At 39.6% G+C, this 13,518-nt stretch overlaps 1 protein-coding gene across 2 annotated transcripts in view; it reads right to left on the bottom strand.

The window, feature by feature from the left end:
* Positions 1–1,111, bottom strand: part of SENP6 (SUMO specific peptidase 6) — an 84,563-nt gene extending 83,452 nt beyond the window's left edge. For both annotated transcript variants that reach the window (XM_054821324.1, XM_054821325.1), the window contains exon 1: positions 627–1,111. In XM_054821324.1, the coding sequence (XP_054677299.1) occupies positions 627–678 (52 nt within the window). In that variant the 5' untranslated portion in view covers positions 679–1,111. The remainder of the gene's footprint in view (positions 1–626) is intronic.
* Positions 1,112–13,518: the final 12,407 nt, after the last annotated feature.

Genomic DNA, 13,518 nt, shown 5'->3' with positions numbered 1-13,518 from the left:
GAACGATCGCCCCCTCAAAATTAACCTCAGTCCCAAACCTTTAAAGTAGCATTTCAGAAGCAGACGAGACTCATTTTATGGTGGGGGGAAAGGGCACGGGCTAGGCCGGGGCCTGGAAGCAGGCTAAAGGCAGGGAAATGCAACGGGGAGGCGGCACAGCAATCCTCGCTTCCCCTCCTCACCTAGCGCTAACCTTGTCCCGCCGCCCACCAGCCCACCGCCCCTCCGAGAGACGATTCCTCCCGCTGCAAAACCGGCCCTGCTGCACCGAGCCCAGGTTGCTCTCGGCGCTGTGCCCCTACAAAGAAAACACTGCACTTCCAAAGCCTCGGAAAATTAAATTAAGAAAGAAAGAAAAAGAAATCAAATCGCCCTCACTGACCCCTCCCTCAAAAGCAGGTCTCTTTTCACCAAATCAAACCACCCCTTACGGCACCCACCCTTCCCCCACCACGAAGCCACCTCTCATTGTCGTCCCCCAAAGGGGACTCGTTTCCCCCCCCCCCCCCGATGCACACACACGCCCGCCTCCCCCGTTCCCCAGTCTGTACCGTGCCCCTTACTGGTTGCCAGAAGGGAAACGCAGCCCATGGGCCACATTCCCCCCCTCTCAGCCATGCACGCACCTTCCAGAAACAAGCTGTCTCGGCAGCCGCCGCCGCCGCCGCCACCGGCCATCTTCCCGCTGCCGAGCCTCGCTCCCTCACTCCATCGCCCAGAGAGGCGGCGGGGCCTGGCCCTTCCCCCGGCCTGCGCGCTCCGCCGCCCACCCCCACTGCGGAAGGCTGGGTGACCCGCAGCGGCGGCGGCGGCGCCGCCGAGGCCCGGCCCTCTCCCGCTCCCCAGTCCGCGCGCACGGCGGCCCGGGCCGCGCTGCCTTCCGGCCCCCGTGCAGGAGGAAGCGGCGGCAGCGCGCCCGCTCCTCCCTCACCGCGTCCGCCACCAGCAGCCCCCCGAGCGGTTGCCAGCCGGGCCTGGCCCAGCAGCCGCCGATGGCGCCCGGCGGGGGAGAGGGGCCTGGCCGGGACTCCGCCGGAGGCTCTTCCGAGCACACGGGGAGAACGAGGAGACGGTGCGCGCCGCACTGCCGCCCCTCTCCTCCATGAACGGCGCGGCGGGGCCTCACCAGCGTTTTCCTGCCGAGGCTCTCGGCTCGCCCGCCCCGCCGGGCGTCCGGCCCGCCACCCGCAGCGGGGGCCGCCGGCTTCCCTGGCCCCTAGACGATAAAATGGCCGCAGTAGGGCTGCGACCGGTAATGCCTCAGGCTCTCCCGCTCCCCCCTTGATCAGCTCGGAGGCAGCAGCTTTTGGGAGGTGAGGAGGTGGATCGGGCTGCGGAAAATGAATGAACTTTCACGAGTGCGGGAGTCCGCTGCGCAGGACTGGGGCCCGCTGATCTCACCTCACGCTCGGGCAAAAGGCCACAGAGCTCTTGTGAATTCTTATCAATCACACAATCTTCTGTGGCCTAATCAAGGTATATTTAAATCCAAAATTTGGATTCTGCAAAACGTGCAGCGTTGCCAAGCCAACTATACAGAAATTGCAAGTCATGGTCTCAGGTGTATTTGACTTTTAAAACCGAAAAATCCTTTTTTAGCATGTAAGGTTTTACATTTTAAAAAGCTATCTTGTGAAGCCCAAGTACCTAAGTACCAAAACCATGCATCCTTTAAAAACTGGAAGGTAAATTATGACAGTAGAATTAGGGAAAATTAAATACTGCTTTCTCGGACATGTTCCTTCATCTGGAATTCTACCGACTCCACTTTTACTGCAGAATCAGGGAAATTTTATGTCTAATTTAAAGCACCTCATTTCTAAAATGACTAATCCCTGAAAAGTGAACTTCCAAAAATGCTTGACCTTAACAAATTGTAGACTGAAGTCCTAAAGTAGATAAGTTCAAGTACCTAGTGCATATGAAAATTAAAAACTAGAGAGAGGAAAATTCTTTGTTTTCCTTTAAGTCTTCTGAATTTATTATCATTCCTGAATTTTCTGCATTGACACCAACCCTATTCATAAGCCAATGTGTTTAAAATACTTTTAAGTGAGAGTGCTCATTTTTTACACAAGCAAGAGGTAAAAAGAAGCAGAGAAGAGCGCAGAGCTGGCCTGGGATAAGACACGAGAGACATCAGACTGCTCCGAGAATGCTACGTCACACCACCAGAGCTAACAAGCAATTAGAATTCCAAATGCTAGCAAACCTACATATCTCGATCTTCTAAATCTCCTTAGACAAAAGACTTTTTCTGAAAGAGGGATCACAAAATATTCTTGTTTCATTAGTAATAAAATTAAGGGGAAACAATTAGGAAAAATCAGTGCAAGCTAATTAAACAGAAACCAGAATACTGTATGTTTAATAGAAACCTAATATTAAAACCCAAACAAAAGCAGAAAAAATAAATTTAGAATCCAATTTTCAAAAAATACCCTATTGTTTCTCAGAAGAGCATTGTCCAAACAGAGGGTTTACTGTGTGAGTTAGAGCATTAATTCACAAAAAGAAGTTCCTGTTGACAGTTGAGACCAGACTGGTTCAGGTCTACATAATTCTTCACAGTTTTTTAAAAACTAGGAATTATTAGTTATGATTATGAGTTATTTGAATAAATGTTTGATACACAGTAGTGTGCTTTTGTTGATCAAGACATCAAATACAGCTTCATAATCTTATTTTCAGTGAACTGAGGTACAGCAGATTAAAATGCCTTTTAAAATAGGAATAACAAGAAGTTACCAATCCTCATCTAGATGCATGGTTTTAGAATTTTTGATTGATAATTTAATAGCTACTTATTATGGAGAAGAGCTGTCCCAAAAATTACATCTCACTGCAGTGGTTTTTTCCCTTTATTTTAAGGCTCTTGAAGGATGCAGGAGAAGAGTATGTAGTCAAATCTAGTTCATTTGTTTTTCATTAAGCTTTTATTAGTAGTCCATTCTCAGCAGTGTTTTTTTTTTTATTTGAGAAGTATTTGTGAGGGAATGCAATACTGATGGCACTCAAGTCTTCCAAAATCTTTTCAGCATCCTCTTAACTTTGCTTAGAACCAGAGGATTTTCTCCATGTATAAGAAGTGAGTGATCAATGAGAAAAAGAAAATTAACATTCCCCTTCCTGCTGGGGGAAATCATACAGAATTTACTGAGTTATCTTTCTCTTCTCAGCCAAAGTGTTTATTGTGTTCACAGAGTAAGAGCCCCAGGATGAAATGCATCACATCATTACTTCCTGGCCTTTAGCAGCCCCTGGAAGTTGACTGGTCCCACTATGGGTAGTTGACAATCACAGGACACAATCTAATGTCCTGAATTTACAAACATTTGCATGTGCACAGCTCTGTTGGCACAGCACTGTGTACAGTGGAAAGCTGATTACTTCATTAGGCAATGATGAAGAATTTTTGTTTCACCTTAGAAATCTAACTTTTCCTTCTCTTCCCACAATGAAAAGAATTGTTATTAATGAATGTGGCTTAGATGATTCTGTACTGAAATGATGGAAAAAATACATCTGTTTTCTTCTTTGTATTTGGATTCTTTCCAATTATTTCTTGTTTCCTCTATATTTTTTAAGGTTAGCCAACAAAATGCGGGTGGCTACTGCAGAGAAACGCTGTTTCCTTAGTTAAGGAATTAAATGGAATTTGGATTGCAGTTTTGCAGCTTTTGTAGTTGTGGTAGTGTACATTACTTATTTTTCTTTACTGCTACATAAATTGCATATAGAAGTTTAAGGGAATTTATAGGCAACTCGAATAATTTTTTGTTATTTACAGTCCATGAACCCATTCTACAGACTATAAATCAATGCTTTTTAGCAGTCTGACCTTTCAGAAAATAACAGTTATGGGCTGAATTATTTTTCACTGTTTTCCACTGTTGTGCTTAGAACTGTTCCTTGAATGTACTAATGATGCACAATCTGTGTCCTTTGTTAAAAACAAACAGTTTTGTTGCTGTCCTCATGACCTGGTGCCTGTTTTTCCTCTGTGTATTTTTAAAGCAAAATCAGATTTATTTCTTGTGTTTGCTATGTCTTGTTCTTGCTATTGAAACTAGTGTTTCAATTTTAGGGTTTTTTTGGTTGGTTGGGTTGGCTTTTTTTAACTGATATTATTCCTAGGTAGCTCACATACTGTAGTTAACTCTTCAGGAACATTCCCAAATGGAAGAGTACTATTCATCGATGTGCTAGGACTTATAATGATACTTCAGGACATGGAAAAGTGTTTTGTTAAATTTTGGTATCAAAGATAGCTTGCTGAGTAGGTAGTAAATAACTACAGACTGCTTAAGATCATTGGGACTTTGTCTAAAATGTTTTCTTAATTCCTTCCTTGAGGGAGACCTGGTTTTAAAATCTGATCAACCTATCTCAAAACGCAATATTGTGTTGCTGGGGAATAACCATAATAAACAAATACCTATTAGGTTTCCTGCTAATGACATAAACATTTTGAAAATAAAAATCCCATTATTCATTGTTGCGGCTTTTGCTTAAATATCTGCTGCGCTGTCTTAGTCATTACTGCATTACAACCATTCAAAGAGAAACAGTTTTGCTTTAAATCTGCAAGTTCTCTTGTTGGACAGTGAGATCAAGCAACTGTGTTGGGCTAAAAAGATTATGACTCATTAAGCATTGAAGTGAGATATATAGATATAAAAGAGTGATTGAGAGATGTGTCAGCATTGTTAGCCACAACACAGCATTAGATATTACTTTTGGAAATAAACATTTATTTTTGCAGTGTCTGGGCTACACCTGAAGGCAATTTTTTCTAGAAGAAAAAAATAACAGAATTTGCTGCACAGCCCAGAACCATTGCATCAGTGACCTCTCCTAAATAGAAGAATTATAATTGTGATTGTGAGAAAAAGTAAAACTTTATAAGTATGCATGGAATCATACTGAAGAAATGGCCAATTACAAATCAAATATAAAATATTCCATCTGAAAAATTTGGGATAATCTATATTTTTAATTATCCTTAATAATCTGCATTGGGTAGTTGCTTTATGACAGATTTTGAGGCAAAGATTGATCTTTAACTAAAACAAAGCAAAACTGTTGATAGTTTTGTAAGTGTTAAAAGGGGAGCACAGAGAAGGCTCAAGAGAATACGTCAGATCTGAGATACTTAGAATATACTTCCCAGTGGATATCAAAATGTCTGTATAAAAGGTATTTCAATATATTTTGATGCATTTTATCATATTTGCTGTAAGTTTCTTGAAGCAACTCTGCTGTTAATCTGAAATAAACTTTTCCTTTTATCTAATATTTTTTATGGTGATACCGTAATGGAAATATGTTTTTGCATACTGGCTGATGAAATACATTTATTGATTGCAATCCAAGCTTTATGATTAGGCAACAGTATAAATTTGTTGTTTGTCTGTCAGCGTAACTCCTTCCTAATTTTACTAATAAGAGCGGAAGTTCTAACTGATTTAAAGGAGGAAAAATATTAAATGTTGCATTTGTCAACATAAATAGTATGGCATAATCACAATAGCCTTTACTAACAAAAAGAATATAATGAATGCATCTGCAGCATGAAATATTAAAATCAGAGAGTATGTAATCAGGAAAATAAAATAATAGAAATTTTTACCACAATAAAAATAAAAGCACAGCAAGACTGTTACTTAAGGCATGTCAGGCATCCAAAAACATCCAGCACACAAAACACACTATGCATATATGCACAGGGTCAGACCCTGTGTCTAATCTCTTGCTTTTCAGGTCAATGGGAAATATGCCTAACTCAACTTCTAAAGTATTTTTAAACACATTTAATAGATACTGAAACTTTTTTTGTATGAAGGTATACAGAAGTCACTCTTACAATCACACATTGAAAGAAATATGTGTTCTTAATTGCCTGCGACCAGAACTTGCAGATGGTCGTTCTTTATAATGGTCTCAGACCCATCAGAAAAGGAAACTGTTTTGTAGCTGAGATCCTTGTAGATGTTTTGTCAATAATCATTATCTTCAAGATCTTTATGTTAGTGGAGATGTCTGATTTAAACAAATGCATGTAATAGAAAATATCCAACTGAAATTGTTTCAATAGGGTCACATGTCTTAGAGGAGGATCACCTTTGCCCTGCCTGTTTCATTAGATGCCTATTTGTTTAAAGCTTGAAGAATACTTAGGTTTCAGAGCAATTAAGGTAATCTTTTAGCAAAAGTTATTCCATGTTTTATGTAGGAAACTTCTGTATATATTTGAATAATGTTTATAAAAATAAACTACACCAAGGGCACATAAACCAGCAAATATTAACCCATATACATACAAGCAAAAATACATGCTAAAGCAAAAAAAAAAAGGTTGGATTTGTGTACAAGGGGTTGTATTATAATGAAAGCAGAGGCAAAAAAATTACTCCATCCTACCAATAGTCAACGGGCATGACTTACTCCCCTACTGCTCATGCTGCTGGCTAAGACACTGAGTTTGTTTCTTAGAAATTCCCCTTCTAATCAGAACAACTTCTGAAATCTCTTTCTCAATGTAGAAAGGAGATTACAGATCTGGACTATGATGATGGATTTGCTTCTGTCTGTGTACTTTAGTGGTTCAGTACTCAATCTCATCTGTAAAGTGGAACCTGTAAAAGCATATGTAGGAATAACTGTACTGCAAAGAATAGAGTCCGCACAATGCAGGATTTGAAAGATGTAAAGGGATCATTTCATTTGTCCTTCTGCATAGAGATAAGTTGTAAAGACTTAAAAAGTCACTGGCATATGCCCTTAAAAAAAGTCTTAGTTTAAGACTGATCTTTAGTCTCCACAGATAGTAAATTAGAAAGATGGGGGGGTGTTTCCATGTTAACCTAAATAACCTCCTCTACAATGAGTTTCTTCTTCTACCTCAGAGTTCATTGTGCTCTTTTGAGTAACTTTTCTGTACTGGGAGATTGCTGTTGTGTTTCTCAGTCTTTTCTACAGTTCCTTCAGTCTTCCTTCACTTATTATTTTTCATCTCTCTGGAGTCTCTTTAACTTGTCTGTGTTTTAAAGTAGGGCCTTCAAAACAGGGTGCAACAATAATGTAGGTCTCTCCAACGCTGAATAAAGCAGAATGACTGTCTTCTGCTTCTGACATACTGCAATTCCCTTTAATATATCCTAAAATATTTTTCAACAAAATCGCAGTTAGATCATGGTCAATTTATAATCTAATATAATTCCCAGGTCCTTTTCTGTGCTGTTGTTCCCTAGCCAGCTATATCTCATTTTGGATTACTTCATTTGATTTCTCCTTCTAAAGTGTATGATTTTCTACTTGTCTTCACTGCACATCATCTTGCTGGTTTTAGATAATTTCTTTTAATTTATCCAGATCACTTTGAATTCTAATCCTGTCCTTAACCTAACCACCTGTTAGGTGCTTGTAACACTTGTGGTCTGGCAGTGAAAGTAATAGTAGAATTATAGCTAGGATAAACCTGTGTAGAATCAATTGACTCTCTCAGACTGCCGGTGAAACACTAAGAGTGCATTTTTTTCAGCCTATTTCCTGGTTCGTTTTTAAGAAGTCATACACGACAGTGGCTAATATCTTACTAGAGTGAGTATCACCTGCATTCTTACCCTATGGATTCTGCATGCCAACTATTCCAATGAAGATGGACAAAACTGTAGTGTGACATCAGAACTTTCCAGTAATTCTTGGGAGACTGGCATACAAGTCCCAGAGATGTGTAAGAAGACCTTCATATGTATGTAGAACTCCAAAGTTCTTTGCTTTTCTTGTCGTCTTCCTCTTTTCACAAGACGAGGAATGTAATTCTGAGACATTATTTTCTCTGTTAGAAGGATGTGGATGTCCACTGCTATTTTTGAAGATGTCATTTACATACTTTCATGGAGGTATATCCTAACAGCACTGGTCCACATGAAATACTTACTTATACTATAGTAACTGTCAAATGGTGGAATGTGTGTTTAGAAGGCTCAAGGCAAAATAGAGTTTTCTCCAGAATCATATCGATAACCAAACTAGCCCCTGCCCCTAATCCCTATGAAATAACAGGTAAGAAATATTCATGGAGTAGAGCCTTGGCCCTGATGGAGTCTGCAGAGAACTTTGACTGGTGTATTCAATATGAACCCTGAGACAGGTAAGCTTAAAGAAATGAGAGTTGTCTCATGTGCTCACAGTTATACTGTATGAGGACATCTCAGTGGGAGCAGATGTTATAACTCACAGTGATATGTGAGTTCTGCAGTATTTGTTAGTAAGGTGTCCCAGTTTATGAAGTAGCCTATCACAAGGATTTGTTTTAACTTTAAAGATTCTCAAAGTGTTTATGCTTTTTGATAAATGACAATGTCAGTCATTATGTATCTGTCTTTGATTCATTCCAGACATATATCATCATTAGCTGCATGTATTAAAAATGAGACTAATCTGGTTGTCATTGGTGTATTATTCCTAATGGGTACCATCAGGTCATGCTCTTCAAGTAATCGCATGTAGCTGTTAAAAGTAGGAGGCCAAGATGATAGGAGACAGTGGGGTCAGGGAATAGCTGCTATCATTCTGAATCCTATCAAAAATCACTGGGCCCCCTATAACAATAAAAATGTCACTAATATTGCTGTTGATTTTGTCAAAAACTAAGGAGATGTTAACTGTTGTGAGCATAAGCAGTATGTGATTGTCCTGCAGATTTCTACAGGAGTGGATTAGACTGGTTTTGGTGTTTCACTTCTTTTTCTGCTAAAAATTCTTGAGAGTAGCTTTGGTACTTACTTGTCTTTTCTGGGAGCATGAGGTCCACAGCAGTTTGTAAGCATATTGTGAACATATGTAAGCATGTTACTCAGACTGTTTAGTGCTCAGATACTGTTCCTTTTAATATTATGAAGACATTCATCTCTATTTATTTTTGAGAAAAACCTGTAACTTGTGATTAAATTTGCTTACTTCAGTACATTGAATTCTGTAATATTCTATAGGAGGTACCTAGATCACAAGCATTGTTTTCTTTATTTTTAAACAAAATAAAGATATGAAAACTAATCAGTTTTCCATCAGTTTGAAGATATATGTACTTGGACTGAGGATTTATGGTTGCTAAAACAATGTGAAATTCTAACAGACTGTTTAAATTACAGTTACCATATGAGGACATTTAAACCGGAGCTGACCTATTATTAATGTCTGTTCTGTTTGCTGCCTTGTAGTATAGAAGCTAAATGTATTGGTTTTCAGCATAGAAAAGTCTTAAAGCGCTGTATCAGTTTTCGTCATAAAAATTCCAGACTCTAGACCACCTATAAGGATGAATAAAGATTGTAATCATTCTATGGAAAATTCAGCAAATGAAATATAGTCTTCTTAAGAATAGATAATATCATTTAAAGAAAAGAAAATTAAATCTTACTTTTTACCCATAAGTAGTTTTCCAAGAGGAAACTCATCAAATGACACTTGAAATGTATTGGGAAGAAATTCAATGCTGTAGAATGTTTCCTTTCTTATTGCATGAAACTGTTGCTTTCATGCAGCAGAAGATTTGAAGAGGCCTTAGAACAATATATATGCTATCTATATTAAACTATGTTACAAAGTTTTGTGGTTTCTAATTTGTAGGATCTGATTAACAGTATTTTCATAATTTGGGGTATTTTGAGTTCTATTACTGTCCTCATCAGTTTATTTAATAGCAACCTGTCAGCTACCATCTTCTCCTCCTCCCCAGACAGACTCACCTTGTTTTCAGAGTCTCTTTATCCACTTCTGTCTCACTTCTCCCTTTGGCTCCTGCACTAAATGCAATCTTTCAACTTCTTGTCTGTCATTGCTCAAGCTCTTCCCTAAAATCTTTCTCTCTAGCTCTTTCTTTCAATCAATCAGCTTCTGTTTTCGGCTTCTTTCCACCTACTCTCTCAGTACCAAAATCCCTCCCATGCTTCCAACAGAGATTTCTCCAACCTTTTTCTCCCACAATTGCCACCCTATTCCTGCATTTTGTTGTGGCTCCCTCCCACTGCTGCTTCTGCTATATTAGTTTGTTAGGATCCATGATCCATATTTGATAACTGAGGATAGTGACAGATGAAATTTAGCTAGCTGAATAAAAAGAAAATTTTGTCCCTATTACTTGGGTATATTTCCTTCAGTGCTATAATTCAGTTTGGTAATAAAACACATTCTTCTCTTCTTGTATTAGCTGACACGTGTTTTGAAAAATGTTGCATGCATAGATACATGTAAGACTGAAACACTAATCCAACAAATTTAATACTCAGTGCAAAGAACCTCAACAAAAACATAATTAATGCAATGCAATGTTTGAGATTTTAAGCCAACAAAAGCCAGACCATTTAGAGCTAAGGTTCCCATAGCAACCTTACTCTATCTCCTCCTGTGTCTGTGTGATAGAGTCTTTTTTCACATGGCCACATATTGCTAGAGAATGTGCAGTATTATTCCATAAATAGAACATCCATTTAATAGGTGAGTTAACTACACAAGGACTTACAAAATTATATATATGTCTTCAAAGGAAATTAAATCAGTGTGGCTTGTAGAGGTACTGTAGGTATATAAATACTAGAAGAAATTTTCATGTAAGCTTCAACATGATGTTACAACATCATTAACATAAATCCTGCCTGCAAGTGAATTTTTGGTGTGTTTTTAGTTTGCCAGTTATCTGTTTCCCTGTAGATATATATAAAATGTAAAGGCTAAATAATTATGGGAAGAAAATTGTATGGAACAAATACCATGGAAGAGTGGTATTTCTTAAAAAATAATACAACTCTTCAATTGTAGTCAATACAGACTCTTCAATTTTAAGTGATTATTTTCCAGAGTGGGTAGCTACATAAAAGCACATGGGAACTCAAGAAAGGCAGGCTTTGGTCAGACTTCAGGACCTGAAATCATTCAATTTAACTGTAAGCACTTAAATAAAGGGGCCAAAGTTATATGTACATTGTAATTTCTCTACAGTTTAGGGAGGCAGAAGAGCATCTCCAGGGGATGATTTAGTCCTCCTGAGATGTGGTTTGCCTTCTGCCTATCTTACTCTCCTGACTATACAGTAGGTCTGGGGAAACCAGTTGAGATTCCTTCCTGGCCCAATTTATTGCTTAAAGTAGGATAAATGCAAGCTGTATTGTCCAAGAAAAAGGAATGAGATTTTCAGACATTTTTGAGTTCTTAATGTGTCTTATGGGTTAGACACAGGAGTCTTCCAAGACTACACTTATATCAGTGTCTAAATCCATGACTTCATGTTCACTTGACAATACAAATTTGTTCTGGATTAGATAGCCTGTGTTGGCCTATCATCTCATTTGAATAGATACAGAAACAATACTGTGATTATTCTGGGTTTACCTTGACTGCAGAGAGACAAATGATACCTTATTTGACCTAATATTAAAATGATGCAGACAATAATACCTGACTTATATATAAAGACTGTTGGAAAAAACTTATTTGTGTGTGTGTATTTGAACCAGCAGAATGAGTTAACATTGATTCAGCACTCTACATTCTTCAGCTGTGACTGTCTCAGAAGACCTAGGAATATATTTTTACAGATATTGGGTAAGGTACATCAACATTCAGTTCATCAATTTTGATTTCTACTTCTGGATGCTGGGTTAGGCACTGAAGCTCAAAAGTAATCAAACTCTAAGTTTTTGTTGGATCTAGATCAAGGTGACAAAGTTGACATCCCTGTTAATTTATCTGTACCCTTGAAATGTATATTTGGAATTGGAAGTGTTTTATATGACATTGATACAAAACTCTGGCAAACCAGATGGCAATCAGTTAATTTGGAGAGGATTTTAAAACAAGAATAATATGATGAAGAAAAACAAGGAATAACATTGAAAGAAATACTCCTGACACGAAAGAGAGAAATGTCATCCATTTCCTCAGTTGGGCTGCAGAATACATTTTCCATATTCAGTTTCTTTGTAAAAAAGATCTACAGAGAAGACCTGGTTAATGTTCTGACAATTGTTAGAAGCTAAGCAGGTGGATACTGCTGGCATTAACCACTGTTAGCTCTGAAGAAACCCAACACTCAACTATTAGATGACTGGCAAATCCCTGAAGTATCTACTTTCCTGTGATAATATATAGACAACAATGAGACAATGTGTCCAAATAAAAGTGGGTAGCAGTCTGAAATATTGAACAGTTCCCCAGAGAAATAATAATGCGGAACTAGTCAACTAATATCCTCTTTCTCACAGGGATGTTACAAGGCAGTAATCATATTGTGCTATGCTGGATTAAACTTTGTTGAAACTAGCAAGTTTAATGGTAAACCTTCATTTAAGATAGCAGTGAGAGAAAGTTAAGATTTTTTTTTCACCCAAACAAAAAGCAAATGCATGAGATCCTAGGGATCTGAGTGCTCTGAATGACAAGCTTTCATCTAGGAAGGCGAAGTGGGGAAATAGCTCAGATGAAAATACATAAACAACAAATGGAAACATAATGGGGGGGAAAGCTTGAGAGTTTGAAGAGTACAAGTGTGTGACCAGTTAGAAGTCAAGGTTTGTATGTCAGAGAACAGGCTGAAATGGCCTCTGATGCTATGAACAGGGGAACTCTAAATCCTCTTATACCCAGGGAAGTAGAGCCTTGCAAATTCTCTTAAGTAAATGGAGTAGCAACAAGAATATTTGACCTTCTTACCAATTTGTCCTCTTAGTTGAAACAGTTCAAAACATTCTCCATAGTGGGTCAATATACTTTTAACCTACATTACAAAGTTCACAGACAACAGCATATTATTTCCTCATCTGAGACAGGAATAACTGCAGCTTCTCACTCACTAGGAGAGCAGCATGCAACCATCTACGCTGGCTGGCGTGTGAGGAACACCACACACTTGAACTAACTGTATCCTGAGACAAGAACCTCATTAGCCCTGAGGGTCCACAGGCAAAAGTGTTGTTTTCTTATCAGGTTTTAGGTTGGTTATTTTTTTAAACTTCACACATGGTTACTTACGGGCTTGTAGTGACTGCCTGGAGAAAGCAGATTTTGACGCAGCACAGCAAAACATCTTTCCTGCGTTGTCAAGGGAAAGGCCCACGTGTCCGGAGAGGAAGGAAAAGCTTTGACGCCTGGGAAGAACCACAAAAGATGCATCTGGTTCTGAAACAACATTCATCTGTCGGGGAGCCTTCTGGTGAGGTTTCCTCCTGACCAGCTCCCCCTTCACAGCCGGCAGGAAAGCCTGCGGCCGCCTGGGCAAGGCTGGCAGTGCAGGTTGGCTGGCAGTTGCCTGGACCCGCCCAACGGTCGCCCCAACGGCCGCCTCACCAGCTGCCGCCTCAGCGCCTGCCAGCCCCAGCGCCCGCCGGCCTCGCCGCACCCCCCTCAGCACCCCTCGATTTCACTGCCCACCAGCTTCGCTCCCCCCTCAGCTCCCACCGGCCTCACCACCGGCAGAGCCCAGGCAAAGGCCTGCCCGGCCCGTGGGGCATGAGGGCTGTT

This window comes from Grus americana, chromosome 3 (assembly GCF_028858705.1).
Source record: "Grus americana isolate bGruAme1 chromosome 3, bGruAme1.mat, whole genome shotgun sequence".
Classification (NCBI taxonomy): Eukaryota; Metazoa; Chordata; class Aves; order Gruiformes; family Gruidae; genus Grus; species Grus americana.
The sequence above is the reverse complement of the archived record's forward strand: the minus strand, read 5'-3'. Positions and strand labels throughout refer to the sequence as shown.